The sequence below is a fragment of the Anser cygnoides genome, chromosome 4 (genome assembly GCF_040182565.1).
Source record: "Anser cygnoides isolate HZ-2024a breed goose chromosome 4, Taihu_goose_T2T_genome, whole genome shotgun sequence".
Taxonomy (NCBI): domain Eukaryota; kingdom Metazoa; phylum Chordata; class Aves; order Anseriformes; family Anatidae; genus Anser; species Anser cygnoides.
The window spans coordinates 46,600,619-46,623,592 of record NC_089876.1 but is presented as its reverse complement, the minus strand read 5'-3'; the positions used below and the strand labels follow the sequence as shown (position 1 = coordinate 46,623,592).

At 35.5% G+C, this 22,974-nt stretch overlaps 1 protein-coding gene across 4 annotated transcripts in view; it reads left to right on the top strand.

The window, feature by feature from the left end:
* The window catches only part of LRBA (LPS responsive beige-like anchor protein), a 397,410-nt gene that overhangs the window by 98,355 nt on the left and 276,081 nt on the right, over window positions 1-22,974 (top strand). For 2 of the 4 annotated variants that reach the window (XM_066996728.1, XM_066996726.1), the window contains exons 32-34: window positions 4,702-4,780; window positions 4,902-5,035; window positions 6,766-6,827. In XM_066996728.1, the coding sequence (XP_066852829.1) occupies window positions 4,702-4,780; window positions 4,902-5,035; window positions 6,766-6,827 (275 nt within the window). Of the gene's footprint in view, window positions 1-4,701; window positions 4,781-4,901; window positions 5,036-6,765; window positions 6,828-8,924; window positions 9,032-22,974 lie in introns of those variants that run through there. The other 2 variants (XM_066996727.1, XM_066996729.1) reach the window with 2 other exon arrangements.

The window sequence follows — 22,974 nt, the reverse complement described above, 5'->3', positions numbered from 1 at the left end:
GTTTTTGAGGGGGAGAGAGAGAGAGTTAGAGGAACAGAAACACACACACACGTGTGTGCGCGCACACTTTTTTTTGCCTTTAAGCCATCCGGAGCTGGTTGCAGGATTTCTGCTTCTCCTGAGTAGACGTGTAGTCTGTTACCAATAGTATGAAGTAATAAAATAAGAAGGCCATGTCAAATGCTAAGGTGAAAAAGGAGGTGGGTGCTTAGAAGGAAGCTGAAAATAAGCACTAATATGAGATTAAAAAAAACGAGTTGACTCCTTTTTAGTTCTACATATAGGAAAAGGAAAGTTTTCTCCCACAGCTTGCTTCTTTTGCAAAGAAGAATGGTATTCATTGATTTTTAGAGAGGTGAAAATAACCTTCAAGTCTTGCAATAGAATAAGTTAGTGGGAGACAGGCAAAAATGAAAGTGAAGTGAGTTACCATCAGTGCAATAGTAGTTCAAGAAACTCATTGAACTACAGTAACTATTTCCAAGAGCATTCCGACTTGACTCTACCACTAGTTGAAGGCTAGTTACCAAAAAGTTTCATGATGCTTTGAAAAAATCTGAAATATTAATGATATGCAATGGAAATGGTTTAACACTATTTCAGTATAAAAACAGTTTTAGAACAACTTCACTTTAGAGTGCACCATTGTTTTGTGAAATCTGTTTTGGTTTAACCTACAGACGTGTTTATGTAACAGATCCCTTATATTAGCTTGTAAAACTTTTCATTGTATTCTTTCATTTTACACTTCCAGTCCTGGAAGTGTATTTTTGAATGAGCTCATTATTTTACCAGGTACTCCTGTCATAAAGGATATCAGTGTATTTCTGTATGCTAGGTCTGTTGTACAAAATTAAGAAGTGTAGTTATTTAATTCAATTGTTTGCTTGTTTTTTACCTTGTCCCCATCCTTCCAGACTAAAATATATCATGCACTGCTTCCCTATTGCCCACACATAGTTTATAAGTGCTTATGCAGAAACATAAGGATCTTAAAGGATCTTTAACAATATTTTATTGCTAGAAACATTATTTGTTTAGACCCTTGGGGACCTTGAATAAACAATAAGGTTTCACTGCAAGGGTGCTAGACAGATGATCTATTTGCATTTTCTTTTATGTTCTTGCTAATGTCTGTAAAACTGTCAGTTTGAAGGAGCCAGTTTATCAGTGAAAGGATAAGGAAGAGATAAGTTGGTTTAGTTCCACATGTTTGAAGTAGCTACTGCACTTACCCACATGTGTGTTGTGGATGAAAAAATGCTACTGAAGTATTTTTTTTTTTTTTAACTAAAGGCAGAAAAATATTAGAACAAAAAGCCATTGAGTTAATTTTTTTTAAAAAAGTGCTTTTACAAAACTGCAATTGAATACAAAAATTACTATGCATGTTAATCGCATCTAAAAAAAAAAAGCAGCTGAAATTCTCACCTGTGATAAATCTGAGATTCACTTTTTAGTGAAATGTATCTGAGTTTGGAATGTGGATTTATGTGATGATAAGCGTGAAGAAATATCACTTTATGTAGATGCCTGACTTATGCTTTTGTCAAAATCAAATTATCAGTGCTTTTTTATGTCTGTATTTTATAGTTGATTTTAACTTAAAACTACTAGAGTTTTCCACTTACACACTTATAATTAATCTTTCTCTGTTACGCACAATTTGTTTTGATTTCTAGAAGGAAAAGTAATGCTTTCTCTGTGTTGTCAGAGACTTCCTTTACCTGTCACCATTTTTGCCAGTGCTATTGTGTGTTTGAAAAAAAATTACCTCTGACTGAGTGCATGTCTGTTTATTAGCCTCATGATAGCTATTATGGCATTTCATTGTCCTAGCAGGTGTTTTCCTTGATTCTTTTTCTAATTTTTCCTTCAATTATTTTGCTTGTGGCCTAAATACTGTAACTGACTCCTGACATTGTGCTATGCTACTAAAGCCTCATTTATTTATAATGATATTTATGATATAATGATTTAATTATAATGATAAAATGATCCTAGTTTCCTCTGTGCATTTGGTGTGGTGGGATTTTAGTTGTATATACTTTTGATGACCTTGATGTACCCAGTGCATTACTGGTCACAGATCTTATGTGTAATAAAAAGCATGGACGCATTAGATAACAAAATAGTCTGCATGGTGACTTTCTTATTTTGGAGGCTTTGGCTACAATGTCAGTTTTGTATTTTGTTGAATTTCCCAAATCAGTGTGCAGCTTTCAACATATGGGCAGTATATTGGCATAAGTCAATTATTGGACATGTGGACTTCACAGTCTTTTCAAATTAGAGGTACTTTTTTAGTGAGAGCAGAGATGCTGGGCATTAGGGAGAAAGCTGTGAATTACAGTTAAAGTTATTTAAATATAAAAGTTATCATTAAGATGAATTGTTTTCAAGTCTCAATCCAACAGGCAGTGGGGAAAAGGTGTTGTGCATATTTAGGTTACGGAAGTGTGTGTGTCAGAAAATCAATGTCAGTGGATGTGCAGTATCCCACAAACAACTTGAGTCTTTTGAACCACTGAATCATGTGGCTTGTCCCTTTCTGTGGCCTTTGTTTTCCTTTTCTGTAAAGCAGACTGTTCTAATTTTCAGTACATTGTTTGAATGCTTTTCCTTTGGGAATACCAAAAGTGCTTTTTGGTGATTTGACTTGGTGAAACCTGTTTTTTTTTTTTTTCTTTAAGGCATTCTATCTATGAATGCTAGTTATCAGCAGTAGTTTAAAAGTTAAGATTGAATAATACTTGCAGAATCTAGCTATCCCCCTTGAAATTTTCAGAAATAAATCTTTGTTTTGTCTTGATTATATGAACTATTTTGGAAAGAATGCACAGAAACTAAAATTCTACCTTACTTTCAGCCATTGCTTTGTTCCCTACTTTTTTGGTCCCTCATTCTGTATGGCCCACCCGAATTTCTTTCTGACCCCTTAATCCCATACAAATGTCAAAATAAGAGCTTCACGGTGAATTTAGGAAACAGGTAAGCAAATGACATTCGCAAAGATATCTCCTACCTATGAAGAAAGAAAAAGAAATAAAAAAAGAACTTCAGCATTTTGATGTATTGGTTGAATTTTCTAGTTTCTGTGTTGCCTTTGTAACAAGATTAGAGAAAAACATCTTCCCCCACACTGAAAAAATACATTCTTGGGGGCAAACTGTCTGCCACTGCTTTGGAGCAGAAGTCTGAAATTTGGCAGGAGAAATAACCACAATATTAAGGATGTGTCCTTTGCCAACCTTTTACAAATTTCTTCCACTTCAGTCAAGCAGAAAGACTTGATTGTAGCGATTGACACATTTTGGTAGACATTTTCAGGATCTTAATAACATATTTCAGAAAGGTTGCATTTAGCCGAGTTCATGCCACTGGAGGTGGGGTGATCAGGATTTTTTTTTCTGTAGTTGTAGTTCTGAGAAGGGTCAGGTCTTTGCTAAGCTAGATGTGAGAACTGAAATGATTGAACTCTTTTCTTTCATGCTTCCCCCCGCCACCCCACTCCAGCAGCACGGGAATCTGAAACTGGCGAGGTGAGAGGAAAGAGAATAGGACAGGGCCTTAAGTTGGGAAGAGATAGGATTGCAGATGGACTAGAAGCAGTCGTGCTCCTGGGAAATGCACAGAAATCTGTCTGCTAAGATTCATTCCTTTCTATAGTTTGGAATGCAATGCAAGATTTGTGAGTTTCACCATTCCTATCCTGTCAGCAAATATCTGTGAAATCTCTGGCTGTCTTGCTTACCCCCTCTCCATCATTGCTAATACCAATCCATACTGCAGTATGAAGTTTGTGCTTCTCTTTATATACTGAACAGAAGAACTTAGTATTTACAGATTCCTATCCTGCCGTGTACTGTCAATGTGACATAACAAAATTGTATTTTTTTTAAGCATAGGATACATAAATGACAGGCTTTTCTATCAGCCTTTGAATAATTGATGTGCCCAAGTTAATAACACGTAAATGAGGTTATACCACTGCCATTGTGCTAATGATGCTGGCAGTGCAATGGAGAATGTTGTCATAGCTGTCTTCTCCGAATCCTGGTGTGGCAAAAACTTAAACTAGACTCTTGAAAGAAGCTCAATGATTTTGTGTTCTGCCTCATTTTTAAACAAGTGTGTTACAATTTTAGGTGAAAAGTTACGGCTTTGCTGTTACTTAAAATTGGATGAGCTCTTCTGGTAACCGAACGATGTTATAAATGTTACTGTTGGCTTTATATTAGTACGTAAATTATGTTAGTAGTAGCAGTATACATTAGTACTTTAAGGGAGTATTAGGTATGTAAGACATTATGTGCGTTACCTGCTTAGGGTTGTAAGTGTTCTTATATTTATTCTGGCAGACTCATGGCTGATAAAGACAGGAGGGATCACTGCAGTTTAATCTGAGGTCCTTCAAAAAACAATCTGCAGGGCTTCCTTGAATTAGTTTCTATTTGTGCTAGAGCAAAATTTAAAAAGCTTGCTGTGGCATATCTGGTAAATATGAATGTAACTAAATAGGGATCTTCTGACACACGAAGTTTGAGGTACAGAGAAGTGCAAAGGTATACTTACTCACGCGTGTATTTTAAAACAATGGCTTCTCGAAGTTTGAGCCTGAGGCTTTAGTTTCTTGTCCAGTTGTCTAAACTCTGCCATGTTTTCCTATATAATTTATTTGTTTATTACGCCCTCTTTTAGGAAGGGGATCATCTAATTCGAAATTGCCATCTGTCCCTACAGTTTCTTCAGTGCCAGGAGATTCTGCTTCAAATATGAGGTAACTTCTTATACATCTATACCAATTCAAGGTTGCAAAAACCGATGTTCCTTTCTATGGAATTTCTGCAGCTACCTTTTTTTTTTTTTTTTTTTGCTAATCATATGTATCTTTCTACTAGTATTACAGACAGGCTTGAACATGCTTTGGAAAAAGCTGCCCCGCTTCTGAGAGAGATTTTTGTGGATTTTGCTCCCTTTCTTTCTCGGACTCTTTTGGGTAGTCATGGGCAGGAGTTGCTGATAGAAGGTACAAGTAAGTTTCCATTGAAAAAAAAGTGACTTTTTTTGGTTTTATTTTATCTCGGAGATACACAATGTCTATTTTTAATGCTGGCTTTGCCCTGGAAGCTTTCTTCCTGCCTTCCCATGCAGTGCTGTCCACAGGATATTGCTGCATCTTCTTACCTCTGTCTTTACTCCTCTGCCAGAGGTCATTGTCTCCTCATCTTTGCCATCCATCTGCCTGCTACCTCTTTGCCTACATCTCATCTGATAGTTTCCTATATCTCATTATGTTGGACCAACTGCTGTTATGTCTTTCTTAGTTTTCTGACTCTTCCAGGGAATTGTCTCACAGAAGCTGATGTCTGAAATAATGTGAGCATTAAAAAGAAAACTTGCTGTTAAAGTCAACACTTCAACACAGAATTAACTGTAGAGTGTAGAAAGTTCAGTATACAATGACCTTGCATTTTGACTGGGATGCTGTAATAGTGGGTCTGTTGGGAACTCTCTGCAGAGGATGTTATGGTGCATCTTTTGCATGTGAATCTGCTTCTTTCTTTTTGGTTTCTCACTGAAAGGCAGTAATGCAGGTAAGAAGAATACATTGAGAAGAATCCTCTGCCACTTCTGAGACAATGAAGATTCAAGTGTACCGCAACAATTGTGGCTCTTCCTGGTGTTGATTTTAAATGATTGAGTTTGGGATAATGGAGTTTTCTTTCTACTGGTGGTTTTTTGTCTTTTTAGAAACTAGTCTCAGTCCTGTAAAGCAGATGTTAATATCCTTAATTTAAAAAGTCATGTTTATTGCAACAATGCGCTTTTAGTAGCAAACACCAATTCTTCAGATTTCTCTTAATTGTTGCATCATACAAAACTGTTTTTACCACCCATTTTTAGTTTGAAAATTGCAGTTTTTGTATCCTATTTAGTTGCATTTTCTCTGTCTTAAGATAAACATAACCTGGTTTCAAAGTATTTTGACTGTAATGTAGATTATATATATATACAGAGAGATGAATGTATTGTAGTTAGGATGATCAAAAAAAACACAGCAAAAAAATGATTGGGAGAATTTGAACTGAGTAGACAAAAATAAACACACCAAACCATTTTGGGGGCCAAAAGAAAAGTCATAGACAATCTCAAAACAAAACAACATGCAAATACAAATAATAATAAGTCAAATTCATTTATAAACAGTTGAGAATATATAATATGTTACTGCTTGCGCTTCTGCTAAGGTTTAGTGTGGGGTTAAAGGTCAAAGTACTAATAAGAGTGTTTGGGATGTCTGCTGCCATGAAACAAAATGGAAACTTGATTGATAGCTGGGGGCTGAAAGGAGAATGCGCAATGGAGAAAGCAAAGGTCATAAAGCCATTTCCCTTCTCTGCATATATAATGACCCAATCCTTCAAGAAATAGCAAAATGTAGATACACTGGATTAATATAACATATGTTAAGCACACTTCTGGTCATTTTGAAATAAAAACATTTATGAAACTCTGAATATTGTAGCTAATGTATTACAATTAGTTGCATCTTTAGATGCAAAGCTTCGAATTTACAATCTTCCTCACATAGTTTTATTTTGTGCTGATAAATTAAAAAAATTAAACTGTAAGTGGTTTGTGAATTTCATCCTTCTTTGCTTGTTGAGACGCTTCTAATCTATTGTACTTTGCAATATTTTGTGTTAACAAATGATGCTATATAAGCATGTGTTTATGTCTAATATTTTTTTCTTTTTCTAGGTCTCGTGTGTATGAAATCTAGCAGTTCAGTTGTGGAGCTAGTGATGCTTCTTTGCTCTCAGGTGAGATTTACATAGTGTTTGAATTGCAGTCTTTGAGCACAATGGGAATTGCAGTTGAAATTTTAAGACTGTGTAATTATTTAAAAAAGGTTGCATGCAAGGCCTTATTGACTTCCTAAAAAAGTTTTCTGATACTAATTGTGACTATTGGGTAGGAAAGAGAAGACACTAAGGGTTTTATGTTACCTTACTGTTGAGCGTTTACATAACCTCGATGTCGGTATGCCGACATAATTCTATGCTGTCATTTTTGTAAGATAAAATAGGATCAATAAAATATTAAGGGTATAGAACCAGATTGATTTCTGTGTCTTGGCATGTTGAATCCTCTGGGATGAGTAGAATTTTTCCTTTTGTGTCGAGGTTATGAAATGAGTGATAAATACTTTTGAAACCGTGTCATTCTTAATTGATATGACAGGTAATAAGAATTTGAGAAAAATATAAGAAAACAGTCCTGGTTGTCAGCTGTTTGGGGCTTCCTACGTTCCTAAAAGCAAAGTGGTTTTAGATACTTAAGAACCTGAAAATCGCCTCTACTTGTGCATAGAAAATAAACACCCTGAGGAACTTTCTTAAAATTGTGATGAAGGAATTAATTGGGTTTTCTTTTGGGTTATTTCTTTCTTTTTTTTCTTTTTTTTGTAATTAAATGGAAGAATGTTTTTATTGAGCCTTTCTTTTGGTGCCTTAAAAATGATACCTTTCTGGTAGTAAATTCCCCTACTTAAAACTTTAAAATAGCCTTTTTTAATGGGAATGGTATTGGTCTAGAGGTCAAGGGTTCTGACCCATTTCAAAACCTTTGACCTTCATTTACAACCCTTATGGTTTGCTTGCCTGACGAATAAGGATAATGCAAAATTAATGTTTCTTCACATCGATTTATTCGTTTTAGTGCCTATATTGCCAAATTTATTTAGAGTGTGCTGATAGACATTTCATGAATACAAATGAAAGAATCATAGAAGGTGTGAAAAATCAATAGTCTGCATTGTCAATAAAATGCAATAAGAACAATTACTTCTGGAGATTACACCTAATAGATTTTTACAATGAACTAGTGAAGAGTAGTTATGTTTTCCAGTGAGCTTATTACTAATGAACGTATGTAGAACTTTGCTTATCTAGTTTTCCATCTTCCACAGAAAAAAAGTAGTTTTACTCTGAAAGGAATTTAATATTCCTCCTGGAACTTCTGGAATTTAGTTATTTTACATATTGTCAAGTGGACATTGTTCACAACTTCTAGAATATGAATTTGCTGCTGATATAAGCCAAAAAAAGAATCCTTGCTACCAGGAAATTCATATGCAAGTTTTAATATTAATTTATTAATGTGCTAGAGTAAAACTAATCTGAGTACTAAATATGTGTCTGACAGCTTGGTGTTAGCATTTTAAAAATTAGGTTTTGGTATGCTTGCTGCTTGTTTCAATAATTAGTGGTTGACTTTTTCTTTTTTTTTTGGTAGGGTAATCTAATCTTTTAAAAATCATGTTTTGCTCTGTACTGTATGTCACTTGTTTGGTTTTGGGAAGTGGAAAGGATAAGGAATAAATGACGTGCTCTAATGCATCTATTTGTCATACGTGTCACAGTGCCACTTAATACTAATCTAATCAAATTGAGGATATAGTGATTGCTTAGCAGTGCTAGTTTTAGAGACTTGAGGTTGTTCTTTGTGAAATAGTAGAAATAAACCAATAAAGTCACAAAGACCTGGAAGTCTTTTTAGAGTTGCATAGCAGCTGTAATTTTTGGCGCAATATGAAAAATGACGTGAGAAATGAATCTGAAATTAGCTCCAGATGTATACAGATTGTTCTGGGGTGATAATTACATTTTTCACTTTGAATTTTCCTAATTCAAAGAGGTCAGGATGGCAATCACAGAAGTGATTTATTTTGTTAAGAAGTGAACTGTCTTTTGCTACATGAAAGCCTGAGAGATATGAAATTGAATTTCAAGATGACATTTTACAGATACTGGGAGGAGATGGGGTTGAGCTTGATTGATTTTTTTTCTTTTTCTTTTTTTTTTTTCTCTTTTGGCCAAAGATAGGGTGGGAAGTGAAGTGATATCCTTTTGCTAAAATTTTAATTAATTTTCAAGAGGAGATGGAGAGGATGAAGTGCCAAAGATCAAAAGATCAGGTCAAAAACTAGTTTTTAATCACATAAATAATGTGCCATAGTTCCAAAGTAAGTATCTGCAAATTTGATTTAAAACTTCACAAATTTGTCAGCCATCATATTGTGAAATTGAAAGACTGCTCTGATTAATAACTTTGGTGTTTTTGTTAACCTCTTTCTGAAAATTAGTTTTAAACATTGTATATGTGTAGTAAGCACTTGGTTTGTTTTTCTAAAAGATGTTGATTTAGATTTATGACTGGAATATTTTCTTCTTTCTCAGAAGTGCAAAATAAAATAATAAAATCTCACAAGTAATTTTTTCCCCATAAAAATGAAAAAATGAAACTCGCAGGTGAAGTGATGAAAAAAATCAAGATGATGAGAGTTCTATGAAATTGTTACACCCTGCTCAGACCCTTTCTTGTTTAAATTTTGTGTATGCAAGCATTTGGAAAAAGTGTACTGCTTCCGTGTTTTGGTTTTGTGTTTATATTTTGACTCATTGTTTTATGGTTTACACAAAGTAAAAGGAGAAACAGGTGGTTTGAAATACAGACAAAAGGCTTTTTCTAAGACAAAAAAAAGTTGTGTTGTTTTGATAGACACACTACATTTTGAGACATGTGTCTGTGTGTATACTTACATTTATATAAATCTATCAAAACATAAAGAAATCCTTCATTTAATATTACTGCAAAGTGTTCCTGCTTATTTGACATTAATATCATTTTTGAAAGAATCGACGTTGCATTCAAGGCCACTTTATAAACGCGTTGTGTTGCTCATCCTAATTCAGTCTGACACACATTCCAATAACACTACCTCCCTTCTAGGGTTTAAAACTAAATTTATGGCTGAGCATTGTGAAGTGCATCATTTAAAAATGGTTTCAACCCAAAACATCTAATAAATAAATAATGTGTATGGCTACTCAGTAGCAGACTTTCCAGACTAGAAATCATTCCATCGGATACTCAACAGTCCACTATCGGAGAGGGCTGTCAGATAAATCTTATAGTAGCTGCACTCATGTCCTGTAAATCACATGTTATTGTCTGAGCCTTCTGCCAGGTCATCTATTCTTTTCCCATTTATCAGAAATGCATACAGTACAGTGAACCTAGAAGCACCATCTAGTCTGGCCTGGCATTCTGTTGAGGTAATTAAACCAGCCAAAAGAGTGAAGACCTGTGTCTACTATCCCTTTTAAATAAGTGACGTCAGGATGTTAAAGATGCTCACCTGCTATTGTGAGACAAGGTTTCTGCACGGGGAAACTGTGATATCATCCTTGAAAAAAGCATTTTCATCTAAAATGACTCTTGCTCAATGCCCTAAAACTCAAAGGGGCACATGTGAATGAGTGTGTGTTTATCCATAAAGTAAATTTCCTACTGTGCATCCTTTCATTTGTCAGCTTTTTCCTTGAAATACTTAACTGAAATGGGAAAAACTGTTTTCTTCCATACTCTCATGGAGTTTCTAAAAAAAAAATAATTCTCCATTACTCACATACATGAAATGTTCATCCTATTATTGTAGATCCAAGGTGAAAAGGTACGAAAATAGGTGAAGGAAGTTTGGTTTTTTTCCCTGATGCCTTTGAATTTATAGAATTTTCGGCTCTTGAAAAATTCTTCATCCTTTTTTCTGTAGTAAATCAACTGAATTGTCACTGAAATATATTTAAGAGAACTAACTAGGTTCTTGTTGGATACATATTTTACTTGAGAGCTTTTTACTACTGCATCTAAATTTTCTAGCCCATAATCTTCCACTAACTGGCTCCAGTACTGTTCTGCTATTGTAAAATTTTCTAAAATAGGTGGAAAGCCACCCAACCTTTATAGAAGTTTGGCAAATAAAAATTAACAAAAACTGCATAATGTTTTATGATAACAGCAACCCTCCCACACACACACAGACACACCCTACTTGCTGGTTCAGTGTAGAAAAGCTGTGTGGTTCCTCCCTCTTCTGGCCTCTGTTGTTTCAAAGGGGTTAAGGACACATCCTTAACAGGTGATGGGATTTAGAAAACCAAGACCAATGCTTTAATACATTTAATCTCTAGGTATTTTATCTTCTGGAAATATGTATGTGGTGTATTGCAATACAACCACATAACTGAGCTGCTAGATTTATATTAGGCCTTGATAAAGTACATCTTTCATTGAGGAGATGTAAGAGGGAAGCATAAACTCTGATGCTCCAGAAGTTTGTGTGCAAGTATAGCATCTGTTCATATGGTTCAACGAAAGATGATTACAGTTGAATATGTCATGTGCTGTGCTGATAGTTTTGGGGATTATTATTATATTTTTTGAAGAGGAAAGCATGATTCAAGGCTGTGTGCCTTAACATAAGGCAGAAAATAGGAAAAGAAACTGATCAGTAGCATTAAAGCAGAAGAAGGAATTATAATTATTTAAACAATATCAACATGTGCCACACAATCATGTACCTGTGAACAAACAATAGGATTTTGTGTTTCCCCCAAGGAAGCATGATATAATGGTAGTTAAGATTTTGATTTTCATCACACTTGTTGCACACCATCCCCCTCCTTCACCCTGGTACTTGGATGTTTGTAAAATTTCACATGATCTTAAGGCTTTCCTGGGTATTCTGTACTTGGAATTAAGCTTTGTATCAATGATCCAATTTCATTACCTCAGGAATGGATTTCTGCAGTGTACTAAAAATTGGTAAGCCTCTGAATTATTTGGAGACTTTAGCTGATGTAGATGTCTGGTTTTAGGTTTTTGTTACGTCCAGAGAGAACGTATTGTGGTGATGCACTGTGATCTGCACTGGTTCGTAATTTACTTCTGAGTGCAATTCCATGTGATGGATAGTCATAGAGATCACTGTGAAGTTTTAGCTGAATTGGGTAGAGGTTATCTAACGGGCTATATCGGTATGATACCGTGGCAGCTGAAATCAACAGAAGCACCAAAACTCTAACAATATATTGGTTTAGTTATTAAGAGAATAAATGCTGTTTGAATGTTTGTGACCCACCATTTAGGTGATGACATTTTAATCAAGATGATATTTTTCCATCTAATTACTTTGTGTTCTAATAGCTGAAAATTAGTTTAAAGGGATCTAATAATCCTTTAGACTCATGATCTGAAAAATGTATTTATTTTGGTACAGAAGGCAGATTTTGTAGGAAATTTTGCAGCCAAATGACCTTATATTGATTTTAATACATTTTAATTTCACTTTAAGGCCACTTAGAATCTATAGCAGTTAATCTAGTTCTTTGAAGCAGCATGGCTTTATCTTTGTGTCTTTTTCTTATTAAAGATTACAGTCTGGATAGTATAATTCTGGTAAGAATGAATGATGAATGCAGCTATATTTGTGTAAAAACAAACAAACCCTAACCTTGAGTAATAAATTGATTTTGTGATAAAATACTTAGAAACATAACTTTATTAGGCAAATAGAAAGGATTAACGCCGTGACAAATAAAAAGTAGAAAAAAGGACTTCCAAAAGTCTAAATGGATAAGTTCAGGAGAAGGTGCTCTGTGAGTTGTGTCCATAGGTGTTTGCCTTTTGTTAATTTTCTTTGCAAAGATGTGAAGTATTCAGTGTTTCCAGTTTAGTATGAGAGTAGTGCTCTGAGGTGCACAAAAATATTCATTTCCCACAGGTGCGTTGTGGGTAAACATGTTGTATGTTTATTAGCTTGTGTTATTCTGAAGAATTTGAACATTTAAACAATATCTGCTAGCCTAGCCTTCTGTAGAGATGAGCTAGCTGTGGAAGGAAGCAAGAGTATTCAAAGTGATAGAATCGTATCATAGAATCACAGAATGGTTTGGGTTGGAAGGGACATTAAAGATGAGCCAGTTCCAACCCCCTGCCATGGACAGGGATGCCACCCACTAGATCAGGTTGCCCAGGGCCTCATATAACCTGGCCTTGAACACCCTCCAGGGATGGGGCATCCACAGCTTCTCTGGGCAACCTGTTCCAGTGCCTCAGATGAGTGAAGAATTTCGTCCTAACTTCTAATCTAAATCTCCCCTCTTTTAGTTGAAAACCATTTCCCCTTGCCCTGTCATTATCTGACCGAGCAAAAAGTTGTTCTCCATCGTTTTTTATAAGCCCCCTTTAAATACTGAAAGGCTTCCATAAGGTCTCCCCAGAGAGAGTCTTCTCTTCTCCAGGCTGAACAGCCCCAGCTCTCTCAGCCTTTCTTCATAGGAGAGGTGCTCCAGCCCTCTCATCATCCTTGTGGCCCTCCTCTGGACCCACTTGAACAGCTCCACATCCTTCTTGTGCTGGGGGCCCCAGACTTGGACACAGCACTCCAGCCTACCAAGGGCAGAGCAGACGAGCACAATCACTTCCCTCTTCCCTGCTGGCTACTCCTCTGGTAAGGCAGCCCAGGATGCAGTTGGCCTTCTGGGCTGCAAGCACACACTGCTGGCTCATGTCGAGCATTTGTCCACCAGAACCCACGAGTCCTTCTCTGCAGGGCTGCTCTCAATGAGTTCTTCTCCCAGTCTGCCCTCGTGTCTGGGATTGCCCTGACCTAGTTGCAGCACCTTGTGCTTTGACTTGCTGGACATCATTAGGTTCATATGGGCCTATTTCTCAAGCTTGTCCAGGTCCCTCTAAATGGCTTCCCTTCCTTCTGTTGTATTGACTGCACCAATCAGCTTGGTGTCATCTGCAAACTTGCTGAGGGTGCACTCGATCCCATTGTCTATGTCATTGATGAAGATATTAAAAAGTACCAGTCCCAAGACAGACCCCTGAGTCATCTTATTCTGCTATTGTTTATCTAGATTCTGAAGCTGCCTTAGATCTACTTCATACCAAGTTGAGTTAGGCGTATTATAAAGCATGTTATTAGTTGTTACGCAGGTCGAAGTAGGAACCTTCCTAATGCAATTTTGTAACAAATATTGCACGGCCAGTGTAACTGGCATACAAAATGGAAGATTCTTATTCTATCTTTATAATGCTGTTGTACGGAAGGTATTAGGAAATGTCTGGTGAGCTTTATGTACAGTCTACTTCAGGATATTTTCAGTCAAGTGATTTTATATTGGAAACTATTTCCTTTTCAGAAAAACTCTTCTTGTTATTTACCCCTTTCAGTGTGTATTTTTATCTCCAATCACTTGGTTTTCCAGGATAGAGACTGATCAAAGCTAGGTAGAGTGGAAGATGGATCCCACAGAATAGCCAGTGACCATGCTATCAGTGCTGTCCTCTCATAGAAAAGACTTGCACTTTAATTAATATTTCAAGTAATAGTTGTTGTTATCATCAAGCAGAATAGTCAGTCAGAGGAAAAATTTGAACAGAAACTCCCAAAGAAGTTGGTAGTCCAAAAGCTTAAGGGCATTCACCTGGCAATGTGGAAGATTCCAGTTTAGAAAGAAATTAAACTCTTTCAGTGTGTAAAATCAACATTGTGATTCATCTGCTTTGTCCTCAGTTATACTTTCCACCTTTGGTTATGATTTATGAAGACATTCTGTTCTTCTCTGTAAGGTGTTGGGGATAAAGCTGAGGGTTTCTGCATTCTTCTGCATTACAAGGTACTTGATATCGACACAGAGAGCTGTGTGGTGAATGGTCAGTCACAGCTTTAGCTGTGGAATCTAGACTCCCTTAAGCATAGTCCTTTGGTGCTTGGATTTTAGATACTGTCCTGTCAGTAAGTTTTCTTTTAGCAAAACAAAGTTAAAATAGCAATCTGCCTAGATCCCTTGGATTCTCTGTTATGCTTTGTGTATCTGCGTATTTGTAAACACAGTATGGCTTCTTTCTTTCCTGAGTTCTCATAAAATCATTCTGAACAAATTTCCTACATCTCTGAGAATCTCACTTTGGGTGCTGAACTTTCATAGTTGGTATATATCATTGAGCAGGGTACTTGGAATAATTACAAAAGGATTACGTATGCTAAAGATATTTTGCTGCTTGCTTCATTGAACTGTGTTATATGTTTTAAATGTTTGAAACTGGATGCCAGCTTGGTAGATAACTGTCTGAAGTGCAATTTTGATAAGATTTAAATAAATAGAAACGGCTGGAAATCCTTTCCTTTGAACTGGAGTATGTTGAAATTACATTTGGAATTAACTATGGATATTTTTTTTCTGATGTAAGTGCTGCATAGATTTAGAATCCGCAGGAGAAAAAAGGGTTAATGCATTTTTTCCTCTTGGAAGTTCACTCCTACTTCGATTTCCCATTGCTTTCTTAATTGTTTGAAACATGCATTGCTTATAATTGCCTGCAATATTTAACCTATCTGATTCAATGAAATTGCTTGAAGAGCCATTCTAACCTGTTTAAATAGGAATTTCATAAAAGGACTTTTTCATAATAATCACTAAGCTTTGCACTTCGTGGATCCCACATTAGTTTGCTACACTTAAGATATGTTCAAGCTCTGTCTTTATTCTTAGTTGTAGTTGCTGGCTTCAGGAATAATATGTTTTGTTAGCTCTTAGTATGGCTTACAGGACTCTAAAACCTCTGTGTCCATCACTGCCAAGTTTTTTTTTTTTTAAAATAAACTAATAGAGGGAATGGTTTCTTTCATAAGTCTGTGAAGTGGGTGTATATTGACAGTTTGCTTAGTAATAGAAATCAAAGAAGTGTATAATTTAAACTAATCTGTTGCTTTGAGTATGGAAAAAGATTAGAATGTATTGGGAATGATTTGCCAATACTGTATGAATAGTAAGTGGCATATTTTTGACTTGATGCAATAAGCGCTTTTTAGTTGTATCCCGACAAGTAGTGGTCACAGTAGTTAAAATGCACAAGATACTGCTTTGGCTTTATCTCCTTATATCTTTCCATAATTCTTAGTCTAGGAGATGCTTTAAAGGTTTCCTCACTCCCCAATTTAGAGACAGAATATATGATGTGGAATTTTAAGGTGAGTAAAATCTATGATGTGTTACATTTAGCATGTGGAAAACAGAACAGTATATGATCTTTGTCATACTTGTATTAAATGGGATACGTGTTTGTGCATATTAGATATAAATAATCACGAAAGCAATAGAAATGGCTTCCTAATAAAAAATCACTTTCTGTAGACCTACTTATGACCCATTTGGAAAATGCCCTATGTAATTTTCAGCAACTTTACTTTGAAGTACTTAATAAAAGCAGGCTATGAGACTGAGAAGGTAAGTGTGAAAGAACTGTTGTTTTTTATTCTATACTACATTGCAGTTTTTTGGAAAGTGAGTGAGTTTTGGGGTTTTGAACAAAAATAAGAAGTATATGTAAGGAAGTTGGCATGCGTGCTAAATATTCAACTGAGAAGGTGTATAGACAGGTAGAAGTGGATAGGTGTAGTAAAGCCATGATGTTTTGGTGTGGATTTACATGATGCATTATTTCTCAGGACAATACACTCGTCAGCATGACTTGCAGACTTCGGATAGAGGGAAACGTAGAAGGTAGGGTTAAAAAAAGCACAAAAGCCCTCTTAGAAATAGTTTGCCATACTGGAAGAGAAGGAGATGAACTTTCCTAAGGTCATCTTACTAAAATGTAAGTCTTACCATCAGTAAAGTGCTGGGGGAAAAAAAGGAATTCCACCTCTTTCCTCCCCTTCTCCCCCCCGCCTTATTTTTGGTGATATATGCTTATATACATATATATGCACACTATCATTAGTGGTTGTTTTGTAGGCTTTTCAGATGATGCAGACTCTTACTGGGAAAATTTCTCTTATCAAATGAAAATTACTTGAATTTGGTCAGGAATCCAGGCTGTGGTGTTAATGGCAATTTAATAGCAAACATGTCCACTACAGCTAAAAATATTAGCCTTTAGAATTTAAAACTAGGCTGAAAGTATGATTAATGTATAATTTTTTTTCTGTTCAGGGAGGAGAGAGGATATTGTAACTTAAATGTGAATTTTGGGGGTCTGAGAGGGGAACAGGTCAGTTTCATCTCCCCGAATGTACACTGCTGCAGATGTTCAAAAGTAAGGGAACATAATTTAGCTACAGAAGCAAGACTTTTCTGAAGAAAAAAGGTATCCTGTTGCTTCACCAGCACACTAGGACTTAAAAAAACACCACCATTTAAGGTGAGTTTTGTGCAGTGAGAGCACACCCTGTGGCTTGGCAGTCTAGTCAGAAGGATGATACCATGCTGACTTTATAACTAGATCTTTGAACAATATTCTCATGGGTGGCAAATGCAAAACAAAGTAATATCAACTGGCACTTAATTCTGTGAGCTCCCTGCTGATGGGGCTCTGCACTGAAATGGAACTCTTCCTGCCAGGAAGTCAGCCACAAAGTGTGGAGACCTCTGAAAATAAAGCGTGCCTTAATTTGACACCCTGCTGTTTTACAGCTAGTCTGTTTAATTTGAGACTATGGAAAGAGGTTTAGTGGAGGGGAGGGGGGTGGGATTATGGAAAGTTCAGAGGGTGGCAATGGTTGTCTCTGACTTCATACTAATTACACGTGCGTGAACATTTTTGTTCATGTTAACAAACCAAATCATTTCTCTCCATTGTCTGCAAGCAAAACTGTTTCAGAAACATCTGGAGAGTGGTGGTGTTTGCTGAGAGTTATGGCAGTAGGAGCTTTGCATAGTGGTGATGTTCAGTTGTAGACTAAGCTTTAGACTTATTTACAACTTCTGTGCCTTCTGTGCCAAAGTCTGTGCCTTTTTATGTTTCTCTGCAATTGGAAAAATATCTGTCTCATCAAATATGTCGATGATTAACTAATCTTTCTATAAATATTTTAAGAAAACTCGTTCAAATGAAAAATATCTTATTTTGGATAATGCAGCCATGAATATGATGGAGGTGCATGTCTGTTAGGTGTTAGGTCCTAGTTCTGAGTCAAATTTGATTCAGAAGAATCAAATGGATTTTCCAGTGCTTTCTAACAATTTCCATATAGACATTTATTTTTATTTCTACCTAAATATGTGTGTAAATCTAAATGTGTAAATAAAGTGGTGGTACTTCTTCATTTTGGAGAACTTACTTGGTGAGTGCACAGGAAAATTTGTAGTGAAAGGAGCAGAAAATTGTTTATCATGTATTCTTTTTTTTCCTAAATCTTTTCTGAAAATGTCTGCATTAGGATGTTTTAATGATGAGGGACAGGTTTGGAGATCCTGTCTTTTGAGAAAAGAAGTGGGAGTGGTTTATCAAGTTTGGTTTCATTCCCTCAAAGTTTGCTTGTATTCATAAGGTTATAAGTTGAAACTAAGCTACATCTGGGGAAAAGGTTAATAATAAAAGGCTTTCAGTTCCAAAATAGCATTCACCATATATGTATTGAGTTTTTTTAGTGGTTAAATTTATTTAGATAAAGCATATAACACATTGAGCAGGAAGGTTGCTGCTCTTTGGTGATGATGATGAATGTTGCTATCAGTTGGATCAGTCTGTCACTAGTAGCACAACTGTGCAGCAGTAAGTATATTGTGATTTTCTTGTCTTCATGACTAGTAGTCTACCTTGGGCAACAATTTTTTTTTCCATGCAGTGGTTTTGCCAAATCTCAGGAATGAACATTACAGTCAAACAATAAGCACTGATCAAGAGGCAGTTGCCTTATACTCTTGCCATTCTCTGATTTGTTTTCCTTTCACCATTAAAAGACGCTAGTACTGCAGCTCGATTGTTCACATCTATTCCTTTTGTCTGTCTCATGTTGTCCCTTTTCCTTACTTCTATTTTTCTGACTCATTTCATTTGACTTATAGTTTCTTGCTTTCCATTTCTGCGTATTTGCAGAACTGCTTTTTTACTTTTTCTCCATGTTTAAGATCTCTGTTCTAGTTCTTCCCGAAGCTACTGACTTTCATCTTTGCATTGAAAATATCTGATGGTTACAGAACCTGAAGAGGAAACTGCAGTGGAAAAGGTTTGCTGCTAGATGAACTCAAACCTGACCCCTAATGTCGTTTCATGAGGAGTCATGGCAACAGCCTGCTAGTGGGAGAGAGAAAGGGGAGAGGCTGCCCAGGCAAATTGCTTCCTCCATCAGGAATGTGGACCTGAAATCAGTGATCCACTCACTCGTTTTTTTCCCATTCTACAGTTTGTTGCTGTAGTGGGAACGTAGAGGAGCTGGAGTTTACCATAGACTTATCTCTCTCATGTCAGTGCAACGTTGGTTCTAGGGATTTAATTTTATGCATCAAGTCGCAATTTGAATTGCTACAAATGGCATGTAATAAACGTTTTTCATGTACATGCTCATAGTTTTTTCCACAGATATAAAAATGAAATTTGTGAGTTCTGGTGATATGCAGGTTCTATGCTGTGATGGCCATTACTGGTAGCATTCTATTTATTCTGACAGTTATAATTTCATAATTTTTAATGAACTTTAATTTTTTTTTAAAAATTATTAAAATCCTGCTTTAAGAATATTTAGTATCGCCTTAAATTATGGTAACTGCAACTTATGCCAAAATTTTATGGCTGTACCTAAAAGTATATACTGTAGTATCTTATGTAGTGTAACTTTCATAATGCATAGCTTTCAGGATGGATGCTGCAGTTTGTAGAGAAGACAGCAGTTGACACTTCAAATATAATCTCATTGCATAGAAGGCATTATCTGACATGCTGACAGTTTATTTAGTGTTTCAGTGAGGAATGTAGCATGCCAGTATGCAAACTAATCCAGCTCTGTGTGCATATAATTTATTTTCAGAATCTATAAAAAATTACTGTGACTCAGACTCAAACTTCTAAGTCTTGAAATTAAACTCACATTATGAGGTAATTTTAGGCATTTACCACTAACAACATAATACCAGTTTATAGGAAGTTCTGTTTACATGGAGTATCCCAAATGGTTAAACAGCAGGGGAGTCTTCTGCTTTTAGTTAAAAAAAAAAAAAAAAAAAAACCAACAAAAAAAACCAAAAAACAAAAAAACCCTGCTGTTTCTCTATGGCTTATTTACTGCTTGTTTAATTCTTAATGTAGTGTGCTGTGGAATTGAGCATGCAAAAGTCAGCAAAGAGTTCTGTTTTCTGCGTCTAAGGTTATTACTTGCTGTACAATAATAAAGGAACTATTTTATTGGGTTAGTTGTAATTAACTTCAGCACTAGGCCTTGATATAAATCATTCCTAATCTGTTTTCTTTACATTTTCTTTCTTTTTAACTGGTTCAACATAGTTTCTTTCTGTCATCCTTTTACATAAGGACTAGGGTTGTAATTGCTTTTTTGAATTAGGCTGTCGGAAGCTAATGTGCATGTTGATCCAAGAATTGATTAAGGAACACTAATGAATTTCATATAGCACTTTTAAAAGATTTGCAATAAATACTATGTAATAAATACTCTATAGCAGTGATCTGTTATACCATTAGAATTCAATACAGTGTTGTCATGCCACGCAGCTGGAAAAATAATTCATTAAAAAAACTTTGATTTGGTTCCACAGTTAAAATAGTAAATAATTGTGGTTATGATTTTTTTAAAAGAAGTGTTCTAACACTTCCCTAGAGTACATTTTCTGAAAATAACTGTTGTTGTTATAACCTTTGTTTCTATGTTTTATCAAAGGGAAAACACTGAAACAGCTTACTTTCGGTTTTCAGTTCGTCTTGGTGCTTGATGCCAATGGGGCCCGGTGCCTTTTTAAGTAGTTTATCAGTGCATTTGTGTACTTTTAGCATTTTCAGTTGTTAGTTACCAGTACAAGTTTGAAACAAATAAAGAATATTATGGATTCTTTTCAGTCAGTCTTGCAACTAGTGATCTCACTTTTCTTGAGTTACTTGTCCTTTTCAGCTGCAGATAGTCACACAAACAATCTTAACCCAATTTAGAGTTCATTAGAAAGATTTGAGTGTATTTGGAATGTTTTGCCACAACAATATTCTTGATGTTATGCATCCACTTGAGAAACTATCTCACCTAGTTAATTTTTACACAACTTTCTCCTGGAAGACTCATTAATTTTTTTTTAATACAAAGACTTTAGCTCTGTATTGTCACTAGCTGATTTTTTTGACAAAAAACAATCTCTTTTTAATGGAATGCCAGCAGTAAATACTTTTTATTGTAACAGAGTGTGTTTGATAGTTTAGAAGTCTTATAAAAATAATTAGCTCTTTTATATAGTTCTAATGGCAGCCTTGCAAGTTTCCCCTGGAGCAGTCTCTAATGAACAGGCCTTGATTTTTCGAGTTGGGCTTTCAGATTCCCTGAGGACTTGACTTCAGACCTTGAAGGGCAGCAGCTGCCATTTGTCTTAAGACTGGAGTTGCCAAACAGACAGACCATGTACTAATAGGACACATTTGTACAGCCTGAGTATATGGAACCGTGATAGACGCATAATGATGATCATCTGTTGAGAGCTTGAAGCTGGCTAGGGTTAGAGTAACTTTTATCACTCTCATTGCAATCAGAACCTCTGTATTGATTAATCAGATAGCTTGACTTGTTATGTTGATGCCATGGTAAAGCTTTCATAGATGATTTTTGATAAATTTGAGAAATTCGAAGCTGTTTGTTAAGTTTTACCCTGACAAAATGTTCTGAGTTCTGGGATAGTAGTAAATGTTTTTGTAACCTACCTCTTTTCTCTGTAACTGTCAAGATTCAGCAAGAGTGATGTTATTATCTATGGAAAAGAACATGAATAGAATTACTAAAATTATTTTTGTCTCAATTTCAGATATATCTTTCATTATTGTTTTTTTCCTTACTTTTATTTGGGAATTCAGATATGACTGTAAATACTAAATGTACTAAATATGGTTGTCTCCAAATGTGTTTTCTTGTTGCTCTTACGTTTAGAATGTACTACATCCTTGCAACATTTTGCTGTTTTGTACACTACTTAGTATGGGTTAATTTTATATTAAAACGCTGCATTGGGTTTCTAGGTAAGAATTTTCAAATGTTTTATGTTGTTTTTCATTTTTTAATGGAGTTTTGTAGATTAAAATACTTTAAGCAAACTTTCTGCAAGTTATATCTTTGCCAATATTCTGCTATTCTGCTTAACATGCAGTCTAGCTTTTTTTTAATTATGAAGAACCCAGCTGAGATATAATCTACTTTTTGCTTTATGTTCTTTATTGCTGAGTTCATTCAAGCCTGTAGTGTATGTGGTGCTGAGAGAGTGGTGACACCAAGTGCAAACACTGCTGAAAAGTTCTTGATAGTTTACTTTAGGCACTTAAAGATTAGTGTATCTCTCTATGAGCAAGTTTTTCATGCAGATTTGACCTTTAGTCTAGGATATAATATGTCTCTTAGTCATATGTTAACACGTTTTCCCACCCTGCTCCTTAGTGCGCCATTCATATTTGTTAGTACCGAAGTCATCTTTCTAATTTGTTTCATAATCAAAATAAATTATTAAAACTCCACCAGTTTTATAGGAAGCATAGATTAAGAAAGAATTTCCTTTTTGTTTTCTTGCTTACGAGTGTGCATTTCAAATATTAGATACAGTTCTTAATTGTGCAATGTGTTAATCTTGTCAGAAAATTTTTAGAACAGTTTTTGAGAAATTATGTATGAATATATGTGTGTATATATGTAAACGTATATAAGACAAGACTTGCAAATAACAGTAGTAGTACTATTTGCTCATAGAAAATAAAGCCGTTTTCATCTATTGGAGTTTTTTGAATGTTCTGCTCAAGGTGCATAATTATTTGTTTAGCAGTCAGACCAGTTGATGGATTGGACTCACAAATATTTTTATATAGCTTGAAGAACATATACAGTTGGTTAATTGTTTGGAGTATGGTTATGTTTCTTTCTTAGAGATGTATGGGTGAGGAAGGATATGTACATTTACCGCATACATGCGAACACTTCAAATTGCAAACCAACAAAATTTTCTGGGTATTTGAGTGATTAGAGTTACAAAATGCCTATATTGGGTGAGATAAGGGTTCCACCTTGCTTACTGTTTTATCTCTTTCTATGGACCCAAAGAGAGATGCTCAAGAAGAATAAAACAAAGCAAGCATGTACGACAC